This window comes from Zea mays, chromosome 3, assembly GCF_902167145.1.
Source record: "Zea mays cultivar B73 chromosome 3, Zm-B73-REFERENCE-NAM-5.0, whole genome shotgun sequence".
NCBI lineage: Eukaryota > Viridiplantae > Streptophyta > Magnoliopsida > Poales > Poaceae > Zea > Zea mays.
This window is the reverse complement of record NC_050098.1, coordinates 125,610,379-125,628,057: the sequence shown is the minus strand read 5'-3', so window position 1 is coordinate 125,628,057 and position 17,679 is coordinate 125,610,379. Positions and strand designations below refer to the sequence as shown.

General features: G+C 45.0%; 1 protein-coding gene, 1 long non-coding RNA gene and 1 pseudogene across 3 annotated transcripts; all 3 read right to left on the bottom strand.

The window, feature by feature from the left end:
• Window positions 1-1,429: 1,429 nt before the first annotated feature.
• On the bottom strand, window positions 1,430-6,283 carry LOC100273335 (LOC100193821-like pseudogene; annotated as a pseudogene). Its single transcript, NR_158595.1, has 7 exons — window positions 6,008-6,283; window positions 5,071-5,138; window positions 3,273-3,559; window positions 2,956-3,186; window positions 2,805-2,864; window positions 2,575-2,710; window positions 1,430-1,949 (listed from the first exon to the last, which is right to left on the bottom strand). The product of NR_158595.1 is annotated as a protein-like pseudogene (transcript).
• A 126-nt stretch (window positions 6,284-6,409) lies between these two features.
• LOC100191478 (Hydroxyproline O-galactosyltransferase GALT2) lies at window positions 6,410-9,924 on the bottom strand. Its single transcript, NM_001136910.3, has 7 exons — window positions 8,969-9,924; window positions 8,270-8,502; window positions 7,872-8,162; window positions 7,662-7,790; window positions 7,389-7,562; window positions 7,193-7,300; window positions 6,410-7,075 (listed from the first exon to the last, which is right to left on the bottom strand). Exons 1-7 carry the CDS (start codon window positions 9,771-9,773, stop codon window positions 6,869-6,871), a joined length of 1,947 nt encoding a protein of 648 aa, NP_001130382.1. The 5' UTR covers window positions 9,774-9,924; the 3' UTR covers window positions 6,410-6,868.
• A 1,995-nt stretch (window positions 9,925-11,919) lies between these two features.
• LOC103650502 (uncharacterized) lies at window positions 11,920-17,215 on the bottom strand. Its single transcript, XR_002268400.2, has 6 exons — window positions 15,341-17,215; window positions 14,037-15,251; window positions 13,601-13,920; window positions 13,436-13,506; window positions 12,455-12,973; window positions 11,920-12,351 (listed from the first exon to the last, which is right to left on the bottom strand). It is a non-coding gene; the product is annotated as an uncharacterized lncRNA (long non-coding RNA).
• Between the last annotated feature and the right edge of the window lie 464 nt (window positions 17,216-17,679).

Below are 17,679 nucleotides of genomic sequence, written 5' to 3'. Positions count from 1 at the left end.
AGAAAGAAGCTCACAATGAGTGTAGCCCAAAACATAGTTTTATGTTAAAACTCACAACCACGAGCAACCTAACATCCGCCAGCCTCTGCCTCCCTCCCCCCAGCTCTTCTCTCTCTCTCTCCCTTTGTTCTTCCACCACAACTCTCCCTCCTCCGATGGCCAGAGCATTGCACGCCGTCGAGGAAGGAGGTAGGAGCTCCACACCGCCGCTGCCACATAAGTCAAGCCCTCTTCTATGTTTAGCCGCCACCTCTCAAGCTCTGACTTGATAGGTATGCCACGTGTGGTCCACTTCACTTAAACGTCCCTCAAAACCCTACATGCCCCCTAAGGCGTCGCCCCAAGGACACCCCTTTGGCGCCTTATTCCCCAGCGCAAGACGAGCTACACACCTTGCCCTGAGGCTGAGTGTGCCATAGCACTAAAGTGACACTAAGGTGAAGCTTAATGGATGCCTTGATAAGCATGCAAGAGGTACCTCCTCGTGAAGCTGAGCTCGTCGTCGCTGGTCCTCCTCATCCAGCTTCTTCATGTAGTCTTCAAATTCTTTATGCTCATAGACCGACAAATCATCCATAATCAACCTTATGTCGTTGCTAGGGGAAACGTTGTTGAGATCTTTAGAATCGGCCATTGCAACTTGATTTTGATAGATCTAAAACACAGTTGTGCCCAGCGAAGTCGCTAAAATGTGTGTTGACACCTTTTTAGCCTAAACACCAATGATCCGTAGATATCGCTTGCGAGAAACAAGACTTTAGGGACCTCTCTGTGAGGTGTCGAACGATCCATGATAGGTCACCGAACCGTTCGCGGTAGGGCACCGGATTATTCACCATAGAGCAAATAACTACGCTCTTCTCTACAAGTATACAGACCATCCACACGTAGACGACAGACCGTCTACGCTGGCACAGATGGCTTCATGTAGAACCTAGATCTCGCCTCCTGGGAGGAACCCCATCGAAAAGAAGAGATCATAGGATTGCTTCAGAATTGGCAGGTCACGCTAGAGAGATGAAGATTGAGATTGAAAAACTACAACTAGAGCTACACTACATCTAGACCTAAGACAAAATGTAAATAGATTGGTTTGATTAAATTGTATGTCTCTTAATTAACCATATTCCTTTATATACAGAGAGGAAAAGTCTAGACTCTCTCTTAGGCAGATCCCAACAGCCTCCTATGGGTCATTAGGATAACCACACAAACAATAAGACTCCAATCTAAATTAATCTAATCGCAGACCATTTAGGCTACTCTTGCAAATCGTTCAGGGCCGTCTGATCGTTCGGATGCCAAATTTAGTGTTCAACAAGCAGCTAACTATTAGCTCCAAACAGCTAACTATTAGCTTCAGTGCATTCAAACAAGACCTTAGCAGCAACAAGCAGCTAAAATGATTAAACATGTGGCACAAATCACGCAAAAGGTCCGACCACGAACCAATAATTATACTTTGTAATAACAAGATCTTTATCATGGTTAAATAAGCAGTGTGCTAATTTGACTCCAATTCATTCCACGCAGAATAAACTTGGAACTGACTAGCAACATTTAATTTAGCTACTGGTTAAACTCTCTATCAACCAAGGTCAGTACGACGGGAACACGAAATTCTTTCCAATTCCCTGCCCTCAACTACATCTCTAGACCAACTGTAAAACCATCCACAGCTACTCAACAGGATACTCATGCACGCTACATCCGAAATTAGGAGTTAAATAAGAAGCCTAGTATCAATAAGTGCGCTGGCCCTGCAATCGAAACAATCTCATGGCATATCCTTTCAACCGCTCCTACAACCAATTCGTCAGGGAGGAACAGAAGGTTGCACAGTTCGAAGGATTAGTCCTGTATTAAGTAATTTAATTTTCCTCGGAATGGACTCTGCAAAAATACTTCTTTATCGCGTTCTTATCAAGATCTCCAACTTATGTTGTCATCTGCGCCATACAAAACATATAAAAATTAGCATATCCTTCTGAACGCACGGATTTATTGACTGTATTTTGTAAAAGTGCCCGATTGTTAAGACTTGAGTTTGACATGTTTTTCTATCTCTCTGGTACATAAACAAGCGTAGAGCACACAGGTATTTTCAGGAACATACCATTACGCTCGTATAAGTTGTTATGTGTTATGGTCTAGAGAAAATCGCACCATGATATAACACGCGCTAATGAGTTCATCAAGATTGTATCACAACTGACGAACATCAAAGGAACATAAAACTACCATTTTAGAACAAGTACAAGGTAAAATATATACATATATGAACAGTTAAATTAAGTGTCTACAGAAAATCTGAGTAGCTGTCAATGCCATTGCATATGCAGATATTGTAGAGACGGAGCTAAAAAACATATGAGACTAATGTTAGGTACCATGGCTTAAAGACGCAAGTTAACGATGCACCTCTAGCTACATCAACAGGCAAAAACCACCCAAAGTAAAACAAATTATGCGAGACAGATATCACTGAACAACAAAATCTAAAGGATGTTACATGAAAAACAAGCATTACATAAAAATAAACTGAATTTAATAGGGAAGTAAAGAAGCACGTACCACTATTCTGCACAGGGTTTTGATGGCAGAGACCATCAGTCTCCTTTTAACAGCAAATTACAAGGATTGAAGCTAGAACTAGGAAGTGTTAACTAATAAGTCCATTCCCCATCTCATCGGTTTTGGAACTCTTGTGCTGCCATAAGTTGATCGGCCACATTAACAAATAAGGGACAAATTCTCTCTATGAAAGCTATTGTATCAGCAAGAAAATAACAGCAGTGTCCTACCTTACTCTTCTTGTGCTTATGCACATCTGCTGAATCTTCAGTTCCCTCGTGCTTCCTCTTCTGATACAAATGGTGAGCATTGCCCATCAAAAGGTATATGGTTTAGAATGAAGCTATTCAGAGTTTTTGAACATAAAGAAAACTGACCAACCTTTTCATGATGTTTCTTTGAATCAGAATCATGATGACCACTCTTATCTTTTTTCTTATCCTTGTCTTTGTCTTTATCTTTGTCCTTACTCCGATCCTTATGCCGATGTTTGTGCTTCTTATGTTCCTTGTCTTTGTCCCTCTCTCTGTCTTTGTGCTTTTTATGCTTCTTCTCTTTGTCCTTGGACTCGCTTTTTGGTTTACCCGAAATAGTCGGTATACCCTTTTCAGTCTGTTGGTATGGTATATGTTGTAAACAATACAATGAGCAAATCTAATGATGTCATAAGAGAAGTGAGATGCTAGAAAGGATCTTACAGAGGGCAAAACCACAGGAGCTGTTTCTCGAAGTTGGAACGCTTGCCCCAGTGTTTCCATATCGAAGGGCTGAATATAAGCAGGTTTATCCCTCATATATGCATTCTGAACAAGTTGATCTAACTCCATTCCTTCTCCTTTTCGAATTTCAGTGTCTCCCACAATATTGTGAAGATAATGTGTATCTGATATTGCCAGTGGCAAAGGTTTCTTGCAAAAGAAATCATGGTGTGGCAGCAGTTTGTAGTGGTTAATCAAATCAACAGCACCAGTAAGCTCCCTTGGCCCTGAAATAGAGATCATATTATCAAACAACCACAAAGCCGACAAATAAGGCTTCTGAAAATATAGATGCACTAATATATTTAAAAAAAAAGGACAGACCCAATATTGAGTGGGGTCTGAGGAAGGAATAACCAAGGCAAGCCTTACCCCTGTATTTTTTGCAGAGAGGCTGCGTAGAATATGCACTGATATAACTGTGAAGCAAAATTTAATCTAGCGTACAATAGACATTAAATGCAGTATTGTGGCTCATAAAGCAGTTTTGTGCACCATGTCACGAAAAAAACTCGACCTGCGGGGGGTAAGACAGCCTCGTGCATTATATTAAGAAGAGCTTCTCACGCAGGTCGAGAAAACCCTCCGAACCCCTGCATCACCCATACACAACGGCACCATAGCCCATGTGAGAAATGACCGCAACCAGGACCGAGCCTTAGACCTGTGTTTTGGCGTGGGATAGACAAGAGGATTTCTTTAACCATAGCCTAAAATTCGCTCTCACGGGAGGTCGAACTCAGGACATGAGAAGTGATATTCCGACCACCTAACCAACTCAGCTAGAGGCCCTTTTGCATGTCACAAAACAATAACCGTCCAACTAACGCAATATGAACTATGAGCAAGTCAAAGCAGGTGAAATATTGCCTATTGTTATAAGAACTGCAGTAAACAGCTGGCTAAACAGGACATACTGGCCTAAGCTGGCAAAAGAACCAGCACAAAAAAGTTTCTAATTTTCTATTTAAAATTCTAATGCATATAATTATTACTAATTTCTTGCAAGCTAATGAGGATAACTCAAAATCATGCAACCTGTGATATTAATACCAGTCTGTTGATTTGTGCCCACATGGACTAGGGTTTAGCATTTCAGATTTGCATATTGAACAAGTGTCATAAGGGAAGTGGGGAACATAGGGATCACAAATAATAACTACATGCTTCCATCAAACAAATTCATTTTTTGTTCCTTTCCAGCACTAACCATTAGTACGTTACCAAACATTCTGGTTGATAATACCAGCCACACAATCAAAATTTTAGATAGTGCTACATGGTTGGCATAATACTGGTAATGATAACTTGGAGGCAACCTATACTAGCTGAGGACTTATCATTTATCCTGTTATTTATGCACCTGGAATCGGGAATCAGGACCCTAACAGAAGATAACCATCCATATTAATATTTTCATTTCTCAAAATTGCTCGTCCACCAAAACATATTTATGGTGAAATGAACTGTGGATCCCTAAACTTTCCCCATGCTCCCATCTGGGTCCATGAACTTTCGAAGTAATCATCTAGGTCCTTCAATTTTTCAAGTGATTCATTCAAAGTGTAAATTCAAGTCCATGATTGGACCTAGAGTGAACATGCAATGAACCGCTTGAAAAGTTGAAGGATCCAGATGATCAATTTGAGAGTTCATGGGCTTAGATGAGAATGGAGAAATAATTTAAGGACCTGTGGTGCATTTAATTCTTTTATGTGAGTCTTAACCCGAACCCTACCATTTCCAAACTTCTTGTCATCAGAATCCATCAGTTTGGAGCTTGAGCTATGCAAAGAGCATCTTCACCTGAAATCCAATTAGGAAAGAATGTAACAACAAATTTGTAAAGGTAAAGTGAACTGGTTGTGCAATGAACAAACATGATATACACTACCACATATCTACATACCACACAGACATGTTAAATCCCATGACCATGCAAACAGCTATAGACAGTGCATAACCACATATGGTGTCACCATCAGAAATAATGAACAGGTTTTCCCTCTCTTATTCAGAAAAATACTATGGAATTGCATGCCAATTGTCATGCGTAAAACCACCAGAGTACCACAAAATCTAGAACTGACAAAACAGAGCACGAGAGAGATCTGGCCAGCATGCCACCGCACTAATTCCATACAAGATGCTTCTGACAATATATGTAAGTAGGATACCAGGCCAACGCGTGTACATAAAGAGCACTGGTCAGGCAGCAACAAGCGGCCTATTCAGGATACCAACACTCTAAACACAGCAATCGTAACTGTTATCAGCAGAACCTAGCATTGTAACCAATGGTGACAGGCAGGAAGCATTGCAACAAGCTCTCAGTTGCAGCACATGAAGTCAATCAGTCCAGAAACAGCCCCCTGAAAGGCTGAAACACCCATCCAGGATGCAGTTAGGACAAGGGGATTGAGACGGGGCACTGATTCTATAATTACACCCGTGCAGCCAGCCAGGATGAACCGAAGGCAGCTAAATTGAGCGTCCGCGCTGGACACTACGACTATAATCGAACCAGACGCAGGTGGAGCGCGCTAGTCGGGCAGCAGCGCCACGAAGCAGGTGCGGATCAGCGCCTGAGTGAGCGAAGATTAGGGTTCAATTCAATTCCTCGCTGCCGCTGGAGCGAGGAGGCACCGACACCAGGGTAAGCTCGGGGAACTCACCGGTATAGCACGGAACGGTCTCCTGGCCGGGACAGGTCTCCGCGCCACCCCGCGCCGGTCCGGTGCCAGTAGAGCGCGAGGGCCGGGGTGGTGCCAGTAGAGCGCGACGCCTACCCGGTGAGGGGAGCGAAGACGTTCGGGTGAGAGGCGGGGCTGGGACCCTGCGCAGTGTGCCCCGTCCGTAGCTGGCGGCGAGAACGCCGGCGGTGAGGGAGCGAGCGGGCGAGAGAGGGGAAGGGAGGGTCGAGAACCCTCGACGACCCCCGAAGTTTCGCCTATAGCTTGCCTTCTGGCTTGTAAACGGGGGAGGGTCTTGGCAAAACCACCGGATACCGCGCGGGTTTCCTTGTCCCGCCGGTCCACTGGTCCAGCAGCTGTGCGCTGTGCGCCGACTCCAACAAGGAATCCGTGCCGTCTAAGTTAACTTTGTTGGATGTCAAATACACATACACCACCGATTCGCACGAATAGTACACACAGATCTGCATACACAGCCACACAGGGGAGACAATTTCCCGTTCCAGTGGGTACGGATTTGCAGTTCTACAAATAGGCCGGCGGCCTGTACAAACAGCCAATGTGAATTCACGCCCCCTCCCCTTCTATCCTCATGCCAGCATTCACCTCAGTGAAGAATTGAAGATGAAGCAGCAGTTGGTAACACCCTTATCCCGTATACCTTCAATCTAAGAACCAAAGAACATGCGGTGTCGAGATCATGGTTTCTGGCATTAGTCATCTGAGCAGATGGTCGTATGGAACCGAACCACCGAAGCCAGGCGAATGGAACGAAGGTCATGAGCCTTGATGCACCTAGGCGGCTAGGTCACCATTTCCCCCCTGGGGGCTGGGGGCCTCGTGTTATCTGTAGTTACAGCAGTGCGCTCTCCCCGCTGACAGCTTCTCCCAGAGGCACAGCATCTGCCTGGGGGACTGGTAGTGCGCCGTGAAGTAGTTGTCCACGCAGCCGAACTGGCAGAACCTCCAGCTGTGGACATACTGCACGGGGGCGCTGGCGTTGTAGTCCTCCACCCACATGCCCATGCTCACGTCCTCCATCTTGAACAGCTGCAAGCAGCGCAGGAGGCGGCCATCAGGAGAGGGGGGGTTGGCTTTCCGCCGACGGTGGGGCAGAAGGTAAACGACGGATGCATGCACCGCGGTTAGAAGAGCGAGCAGCCTTACCCGTAGGGAGTGGTTTGTATGCCGGGATGCTACGTCTCTCGCAATGCCGGCCGAGATAACGTACCCAGGTCCATTGGCGTACGGGGGATACACCGCTTCTGGCCATTCCTGCAGGCACGCTTTGGGTAAGCAAACGTATCACATATGAGTGTTGAAGTTGCAAATCTATGGCGGTTGCAGTGGGGCGCTGAGGTACCTCGTAGGTGACGGCCCATTTGCCCCTTCTTAGAGGCCTGTGCAAGAGATTCAGGTTGCCCAGATACAGAGGTGAGGTTTTGTTGTAGGTACTGATTTGGTGCAGTACTATATCCAGCCGCACAAAGGTGTCATCGTCGCACTTCATGATGTAATCTGCAGTGACATTGTGCACCTACACACAAACAAATGGCTCTCCCACCAGTCAGCATTTGTCCAATAATACATTGGAAATAGACATTTAAGTATTTAACGCGAATGTGCAATGACTAACCCCGTATTGACATATCGCAACCGTTTTCAGAACCACTAGCTCATACCGGTCGATGAACGGCAGAATGACTATGTCTCCAAAATACTCTGCTTCCTTCTTCAGTGCTGCATTTATCTCCTTTCTGTGGCTCTACAGAGTGAAGCACGCCACAAACTCGTAACGATACAGTCATGGATCGAACCATTGTGAAATCATGGGAACTCAACGTACCAGCGCAACAAAGAACCGAGCAACCGCATTCCCCGATTGGATAGCCGGAAACTGCATCCAAGTTTTCCTAATAGCCATGCGCTCGGCGAAATGGTTTGTGGCGGAGAGGATGCCGATGAAAAGATGGATTGGTTCCTCTGGCACAGGGCGAGCCTTCCACCTTTCAGACATTTCCAAGACTTGCTGGAGAGAAAAGCTAGGATGTGCCTTTGGAAGCGCTGTTGCGTACACAGAGTGAACATCTATGCCCCCTGTCACGGCTAAACCTGTTGCGTCTTCGAGGGCGAATCCCTGCAAATATTGGCAATTGAGAAGAAGAGCCCAGTGATTTCTTCTGCCAGGGCTTCAAAATATCTCTACAATGGAATATATTCTTTGGCAATAGAACTGAAATTTACCATCCTATGAGGAAATGAGGCAACGTGGCGGCCTCCCACATTGATATGGTATCCTTCGACTCCAGCTTGGATAGTGAGAACAAACATCTTCCCCTCTGAAAATGGGAATGGCCATCTCATTTCTGGTTTCTTTGCTCGCCCGATGAATCTGTTGAACCATGAGCTTGTCTTTGTTTCTTTCGATTCAACTACGTCCTGCCAGTCCCATTTCTCACATTTTCTTAGTCCATCGACTGCAAGGTCAACAAGCTGCAAGAATAAGTACAAAGGTCTAAAGGAGGCCATCATAACTGTAGCAACAGACATGAGCAGCAATGCAAGCAATACATTACAATACAACTTATAAAAATGAACAAATTAGGATGCATGGCCACTCTGCATATAGATTTAGCACCTTTGTAGGCAATCCATTTTGTTTTAGCCTCAGTGTTCATCCACCCAATACCTTATACTTCAACCAACCGCCACAAACAATACTGGATGCACAAGAACAAATACAAATATCTAAACTGGTGAAAATTTAACAGGTTCTGCACAAGGGATGTGTCATGAGAGCATAATGCTCCATACTGACTAGTGACTACTGTGTTTTCTACCGTTTCCCAAGAAAAGGAAGCTTGCATTGTCCAATTAATAAGCTTGCTACATGCATTTTTGTTCAAATTTCGAAACAAAAGATTGTTGGAGCGCGCCTCTTACCCAGGTCATCGTCTCCGGAAGGGGTACTGTCGCAGCGCTGTGCCCTGCCCCACTGCATTCGGAAGCAGGTGTTCATCTCTAGCACGGGGCGGCTGCTCCAGTCGCCGCGCAGGCGCGGGTTGAGGTGCAGTATCCTAGGCGGCTCCTCGCCGTCGGTAGCGCGCAGGCCGCGCAGCTCCACCGCGAACTGCGCCACCAGCACCGTCCCGTTGCCCGTGCCGCTCCGCTCCAGCGCCTCGACGTACTCCGGCCGCGCCGTCCGCGCTGTCCCAACCACGGTAACTGCCGACCCGGCGGCCAGCCCGCACGGCAGGAACGCCGTGGTCTCCCCGGCGCCGAGCGCGAGCGAGCCTGGGCACTTGGCCGTGCCCTCCCCGGCGACGTCGCGGGAGGCGATGTAGTCGACGTCGCCGTCGAACGCAGAGGCCTCCTCCCACGCGGCGGCCCCGAGCGCCCACGCTTCGGCCGCCACGCGCTCGAGCTCCGTGAAGTTCCCCAGCTGCCCCCACCGCTTCCGCCGCTCCTCGAAGGCTTCGTGCCGCCGGAGGATCTCGCCGGTGATGCGGCCGTACCCGGACACGGCCCCGCCGCCGCTCGAGCGCGCGCGCGCAGCTGGCTCGCCCGCGCCGGTGGTGGCCAGGCGGCCGACGGCAGGCGCGGGCCCAGCGCTGCCGAGGTAAGTGAGCTTGACGGACACGAACAGTAGGTAGGCGAAAGCCGCCGCTGCGAGAAGCGGCGCCAGGCCCCTGCGTGCGCGCAGCCGGCCTACGCCGATGAATACCTCGGAGCTGCGCGCGCGCTTCATGGCCGGCGGCGGCGGTGGCGAGGAGCGCGGCCGGCCGGCCGGGTTCGGGAACCCGCGCGCTGAGCGGGCCCGGATCCGAAATGGCGATGGCCGGCGCTTGCCGGGTCTGGGACTGGGATGCGGAGCCAGACAGAAGGGAAAGTGACGGGTTGGGTTGATGGTTAGCAATAACCATTGCCACTTTGCCAGTGCGTTGCTGCTGACGTGGCGGTTACTTAACGCCGTGTGTCACAGTCGCGGCCTCGCAGGTGGGTTTACCGTTACCCTTGCGTTTAGATGAAGTGTTTTCTGAGTTATTAAATTGGGTTTTATAATTGCGATGGAATAATGATGAAGTTAGTATGTAATGTAAGAACATCTACAAAAGACTAGTTAAAAAGTTTGTCAAGCTAAATTTTAGCTACTTAATAGTATAATAGGTCTTCAACTGACTAGCTATTTAACTTGCTAAATTATCAGGCTCTATAAATTAATTCTCTCACTAGCCAAATTTGGCTAGTAACTTTCACTAGCCAAACTAACTTGCATGTTGAAGAGTCTGTTGGAATGAGATATTATATATAGAGTTTAATATTTACGGAGTGACAAATAGAAAGTTAAAAATAAAGAGTCGCTTGGAGATGCTCTAATACTTGCTTAAATACATAGTAGTAGTTATACCTAATGTTAAGATAATGATTGGTAACAAAATCTAGTCTGGACCTATCACCCTAAGAACGTCTCGACTAGCGGATCAGATAATGTATGTAATCCAAGAATAGTGTTATGTGAGTTATTACATAAGGAGAGTTATCAAAAGTTCCGGTTCGTAATTTCTAAAATTACACGAGTTTTGCACATAATGACAGAACTAATTTTTCATCTCTTGATCTCTTGTGCCCACTTGGTTCTCTAGCTCGGTTCTCCTAACTTCGAGATAAAAGCTTCGTTTTGTCATCATTCGTCTTCAGTTCGCTTCCAATTTTATGTTTCCCCTATCTGTCGTTGATCAAGTTCCCCATGTTTTAGTCCTCGCGCGCACGAGTCTCGAGAGAGTATGCCTTTGAAACACATGTCGTTTAAAAGTTCATTTGCTTTGGCGAATATCGTCAATCATATTTTTGGTGAGTATCCGCAAACTGCACGATTGCTTGCTTCATCATCTCTTCCTATATGGTGATCAATGCTTAGTCCTCTCCTTCTCAACGAATCGATGGTGATCGACGCGGCTACCTCTATGCACTGCATTAAGTGGGATGACTACATCAATAAGCACTATATCGCTAGCACATACGACTCTGCCACTATGTATGTTTCTCTTGCTCACTACCTAATAAGATTTTCGATCAAATTTATGTTATCTAGTATTTTCGATATGCTCATCACGCTTCAATCACGTGTGGTTGCAAATCTGGTGATTACCTTTTTTGATTAAATTGTTGCTGAAATTGCCTAAATTTATAACCATACTCAGAGACTATTCAGCAATGTATCTCACATCAAACACATATTTGCTCATTTAGATTAGCACCGAATTATCAAAACGCAAGAAACCTGCACTGGCTTTTTACTTCATCTTTTGAGTTATCTCCTAGATAGGCATGGAATATTCAAGTTGGTATTTACATGGTGCTTTACTATTAGAATTAATAATGCAAAATGCCTAAAAATTATTTTAGCATACATATTTTACAGGGACCATAAAAGTTATATGAGCCCTTGTTGTCCATAAATACATACTAGGTATATGCCCGTGCGTTGCTACGGAATCAATACGATAAAATCCTTCACCCAATGCACATGAGACAATATTGAGATGTACCAAAAATTGTAATGTTAATACCTTAAAACCACTAATTCAGATGCCCTTTAAGCTGCAAGTGATTGGGTGAAGGGCATATGCCCGTGCGTTGCAACGGGGACACTTATACACGGATATGACATTGTTTAGTGATGCTATCAAAAAACAACTCAACAATCATAACAAGTGAGTTGATCTAGGTAATGAGTGACAAAAATCAGCCATGCACCAAATATTAAAGGATCTAACTATGTAGTAATGAAGATAAGATCCAGCGATTAAACCATCATAGTTGAGATAGAAAGCACCAACCTCACTTGTTATTTGGTGCATGGCTGATTTTGCTCTAAACAAGCATGGCCTCTCTTGTCACTCCTAATCATGTTACTGGCAGCAGAGATTAAGCAGTCCGGGAACACCGTCAGTTTGATGTCTATATATAAACCATACAGACAATAGACAAACTGATTCGCACGATTTCATGCTAAAAAAATCCTCGATAATCTATACAGATGTTTCATTTCGGTTGTGGTTTTTCTGCTACACATTCAGAATCGCAACTCACCGGTCACCGCTGTTACAGCATCCACCCAACACATCTATGCACGCTATCATCCTAATAACTACTTAAGCAATTACACAACAGGCTCACAGTTGCAGCCCCAGGTTGAGGCGCGACGGATCAAAGGCGACCCGACCCCCCCCCCCCCGGCACACACACACAACATTATCAATCAGCCGTATGTGTCTGCATCTGATTCACCACCAGTTGAGCCACATGTGGGAACATCATTGGTCCTGAAAAAAGACAGACACACAAAGGTCATGAACTTTGAACTAAAATGGTCATGAGAAATGGAACATTAACCGTACAAGTGTAGTTAAGAGTCTGGTTTGGCACCTGGAACATCATTGAAACCATTCGTAGTTTGCTGCATGCCTGGGTGTCAGTGAAGATTATTGGGGCTGCCCTTCATCTCAAGGGTACGTTCAGCTCGGTTTATCGAAATTTGTGGTAGTGATCCACATTGCTGGCTTGCTAATGCTTCGGAACTCATCCTCTGCGTTGTGCTGGTAGAAGCATATGGCGTAGCATCTGGCTGAGATCCCACCAAATGGCTTCCGTCGTTGCCAGCACAGGCCTCAATGGCAGGAGGGCTGCTCATAGATGGCTGCTCACCTGAAGCTGTTGTACAGTCTTGCGGTGTCGTTGTTTCACGGCTCCAGGCCTACAATATCTTGTTTCCCATTTGGTGACAGAAAACTTTCCAAGCATCTGTTGATACCACGTCTTCTATGTAACCCCCACGGTCGGTGAGGTCTGAAAGAAATACCCTTGGAGGAGTCATGGATCCAGAGGTGGTCAACATGGATGTCTAAGATTCCGCCAGACATCTCACTCCCAAATGCAAGAGCGGCTCTGAAAGATGATAGAAGTGGTAAGCCTCCCAAAGGCAATGCTATACCTGTCCCATCTGTTTTTCAGCGAGATAACTTCATGGCTGACAATTCTGGTGTTGTCCTTGATACATAAGTTTGAATATGAATATGGAGCAAGAACAGATAATTAGTGGGATGATTAAAAACTTCTCGACATCGCTGTCTAGTGCATTTTAAGAGTTACAAAGTAAGAGTGGTTCAGATTATTTGTTAAGCATATGGGGCAACAGTTAGGGCATATTATTCAGGTTTTTATGCTACCAAGTACAACAAGAAATGGAAAAGGAGAATAAGTTTTCTTCAGAGATCAAGATGTTTTTTGCTGCATTCAGAACTAAATCACTAAATAATACCAGCCTACCATCAAGAATGAATTCAAATATCTATGCTGTAAGAAAATAAATCATAAAAAGGTCCATTCAGCCTAGAAAAAAAATCATACCTGGAACTATGCCATCAGTGAGTGGAGCGTCCAGCGAGGTCTCAATCGTCACATTGTGGACCTTTACATTACTGGAGAATACAAAGACACTATGCTTTAGTACATATGTAGCTAATATTCACCAAACCACACCTTATGCACAGAGCTAAGTTAATTGCGTTGCACCTGCAGTACACCAGATGTATGCTCTAGGCTGGTGGATTTAAGAACGTCAAGTTTGAGATCACAATATCTTCAGAATACAAGAACTCCAGAAGGTTGGGTCGGCTATGGTTCAGCTCATAGGAGCGCAACCAATGCCACCATACCAAGCTATGGCCATCAATAACTCCATTGTTCCCTGGATAAGGTGCGGTTTGGTGAATAACGTGCATTGTTGAAATTAACCTGTCATGTTTTTCTTGAAATTAACAGAGGCAAATAACGTGCCAATGCTCTCCTAGAATCTGAATTCCGAGTCAATGTCCATTGCCCATACAAATTTCCTAAGAAGAGATTTATTGAAAATCTGTTAGCAGAACAGCATGTTCAATAACTGCAGGCATTTGCAACAGGGAAATTTGGAGAAAAACAAATATTGTCAGAACCAGAAATTGCATACCTTCTCAATAGGGACTTCATGGCGTTTGCACCAAATAAGCAAGCACTATACTCTACCGCCAAAGGACGAGAAAGCACACACAGAAATAACTTGACACTTCAACGTTTCTATAAATTTCACTAATCTAAAAATGCAAACACCATAGAAATAATCATGTCTTCCAAACTCCCAACAGTTTTTCCTATAATACACAGGTGTCAAATCATGATTAATAAGAATCAAAAGATATGCTCATATTTAGTAAATAACAACAAAATAGGTTGCTTATGGAACACCAAAATTAAAAGAAGACGATGCATATTAGTGGAATGTGAAATTTAGAACTGACACACAATAATTGATGTAACATAGGTTGCTCATTTCTATACAAAATTAACCACTGCATTCTGCTAGTTTGCATAGCATTATGAGTTGTAGCAATTTCAAATAACAGAATTCTGTAAGGATGCCTTAAAAATTATTCATCACAAACACACTTAAATGGTTGGTAGAAAATAGCAGGCACAAGACATGCAAAACTAAGCATACTGTTGGGAGCCACATATTGTATCATCAACTTGAGATATAATATGTAAAATAAAACTACATTTAAGAGTTAATTGTAGCAATACTGAACTTGATCATGTATTGCTTAATACTGATTATTGTTGCACCTAGGCAATAAAACTATTGTAGTAGAAAAACTCATCTGAGAAATTATATCATGGGTCACCTAAATAGACCTTTTATACAATTCTCTTACTGCGGACGGACTGACCCGAGGGTTACAGGCAGGTGGTATATTTCTAAAATTAATATAAAAAGATAAGTTCATGACAGGAAGAAACTTTGTGCCAGGAAAGTATGTACCATGCAAAACTGTGTGACAATTTAGAAATTAATTGTTTACAAAAAAGACCAAGATAATTTTAGTGGAATATTTTCTGTTACAACAAGCTTCAAAGAGTTAATATAGATTAGTAATATTCCCAAAACATGGTAGAAGAATATGCAAATTAAAGCCACCAAACTGACAAACTAATTGTATATTACTTACTAACTGAATAATGGAATAGCCGTGAAGAATCCCACAGAAATTAGTTTGTATTATATGAAATTCTAAACATATATCGGTGGCGAGGCTAAGCAAACCAGTAAAGGTGATGTTGAAACCTATAGGAGAATTGACTTGTTCGTACACATCAACAGAGAAATTCCTACCAATGAATTGCAGTCCTGTCCAAAACAAAAAAGTGACTGGTCAGCATCAATTTTCACTGAAATAAAAAGCCTTCAAATCTATCTCGATGAACCTCAATTTGTACCTCTCTGCATGTTCTCTCTGCCAACATTCCATCTCTTCAACGCAAAAATACAAGACAACATGGATAGGATAATTAACTTGAGATATAATATGTAAAACAAAACTACATTTAAGAGTTAATTGTAGCAATACTGAACTTGATCATGTATTGCTTAATACTGATTATTGCTGCACCTAGGCAATAAAACTATTGTAGTAGAAAAACTCATCTGAGAAATTATATCATGGGTCACCTAAATAGACCTTTTATACAATTCTCTTACTGCGGACGGACTGACCCGAGGGTTACAGGCAGGTGGTATATTTCTAAAATTAATATAAAAAGATAAGTTCATGACATGAAGAAACTCTGTGCCAGGAAAGTATGTACCATGCAAAACTGTGTGACAATTTAGAAATTAATTGTTTACAAAAAAGACCAAGATAATTTTAGTGGAATATTTTCTGTTACAACAAGCTTCAAAGAGTTAATATAGATTAGTAATATTCCCAAAACATGGTAGAAGAATATGCAAATTAAAGCCACCAAACTGACAAACTAATTGTATATTACTTACTAACTGAATAATGGAATAGCCGTGAAGAATCCCACAGAAATTAGTTTGTATTATAGGAAATTCTAAACCTATATCGGTGGTGAGGCTAAGCAAACCAGTAAAGGTGATGTTGAAACCTATAGGAGAATTGACTTGTTCGTACACTGCAACAGAGAAATTCCTACCAATGAATTGCAGTCCTGTCCAAAACAAAAAAAAACAGCCCCTGGAGCAGTTGATAATAAATCTGATGCTGATTCCTCGGCTAGCACGGCTGTGAAAGAAAATAGTATTGCGCCTGCAGAATCCAACAAGGGGACTGGAAGCAATGATAAAGATGAAGTATTCTCAGACAGTGACGACGGGGAGGATGGATCATCTAAGGAAAGATAGGAGATGACTGCTGGCGGTGGTCAAGGCAGTGTAAATGCTGCTAAACCATCCCAAACAAGCCAACGTGAAGGAGGCATCGGTCGCTGCTAGCAGACTTGATAAAGTATAGCTGTAACCAGCGAACAAGGAACCACGAAGGCACCTGATGTCACATCTCTCAAAACTCAAGTCAGCAGCAAGGGCAGCTCCACCGCAGCTGCTGACTCTTGCAGCATGAGCGAATTCAAGGCGATCGCAGCAGATGCCAACACAACAGTAGAGCATTTGATGCACAGTAAAAAAGTGAATAGGAAGGAAGAGGAGCGGGACGCACGCGCACCAGGCCGCTTCTCGGAGAAGCATCCCGGGATGACGACAGAGATCCCCGCCTGCTCGCTAGGCCCGTAAAACGTCGCCTCAGCCCCCACCCTCGCTGCGGCGGCCTCGCCACTCCCCTGCGTGTGGAGATCCCTACATGCTCGACGGTCCCGTCAGCCACCTCGTCGACCCCCACCCCCGCTGTGGGGGCGTCCTTCCGCTCTCTCGTCGTTGGCATTCCGCTGCGCCTTGTTCTTTGACGGGTGGTTCGGCTCGACACAGGCGCGAGGGAGAACGACTTCGTGGCGAGGCGCGAGGCGTGTAGCGACCGGTGGGTGATGGGGAATGGGGGAGCGATGTTGGAGGCGGGGATCGGGGCTCCCAGCTCCTGCGCGGCTAGGGAAATAGAAAGGGGAGGCGAGGATCGCGAGCAGGACTGGGACGGGGGCACTCCCTCGCCCTGTGCGCGAGGATGGCAGAGGCGCAGGCTGGACGGGGGCAGGGTCGGCGTCTCTGGGGGTCGCGGACTTCCATTGAAGGCGTGGGCGGTAGGAATGGCGGTATGGGGGCACTTACAGCAACGACGCCATGGATGGAAGGGTTCCTGGGAAGGCGGCATCGCGGTGGCAATGGAGGGAGCGCGGATCGCGTGGGTAATGGAGGGAGCGTGGATCGCGGGGGGGAATTGCAGTAACGGCGCCATGGATGGAAGGATTTGCGGGCGTTGCGGGCTGCGGGTTGCCACGCGGGTGGCAGAACGCGCGGCAGTGTGCACGCCTACGTTGGTAACATATAGAGTAGTAGAGATACAACTAGTTAGAGCTGCCAGATTTTGGTGGCGGTTTTACTTGGATGGGACATTTATGTGGAACCTCTCTAAGCTAGTGATGTGTATGTCTGGCAATCCTATTAGCAGCATAATTGTATCAATAGATTTCTCTGCCCCTTGAAAGCAAGAGTTTCGTGCATCATGTGTAATGTAGGAACCGTATAAGTCTGTTTCTCTTCCTCGCTTCTCGTCTATTAATGAATCGTTATACCACATTAGTCGGTTGCCCGTGCGTTGCGACGGTTCACAACAATACCCACGTAAACTATCCACCAAAAAGATTTC

What these genes read in the sequence shown, in the direction of transcription:
- LOC100191478 (NM_001136910.3), bottom strand. Translation starts at nt 9,773, where the DNA reads ATGAAGCGCGCGCGCAGCTCCGAGGTATTCATCGGCGTAGGCCGGCTG. An exon ending in CCTCATTTCCTCATAGGATG is followed by an intron (nt 8,163 to 8,269) that starts GTAAATTTCAGT and finishes CAATATTTGCAG; the next exon opens with GGATTCGCCCTCGAAGACGC. An exon ending in ATACAAACCACTCCCTACGG is followed by an intron (nt 7,076 to 7,192) that starts GTAAGGCTGCTC and finishes CGCTGCTTGCAG; the next exon opens with CTGTTCAAGATGGAGGACGT.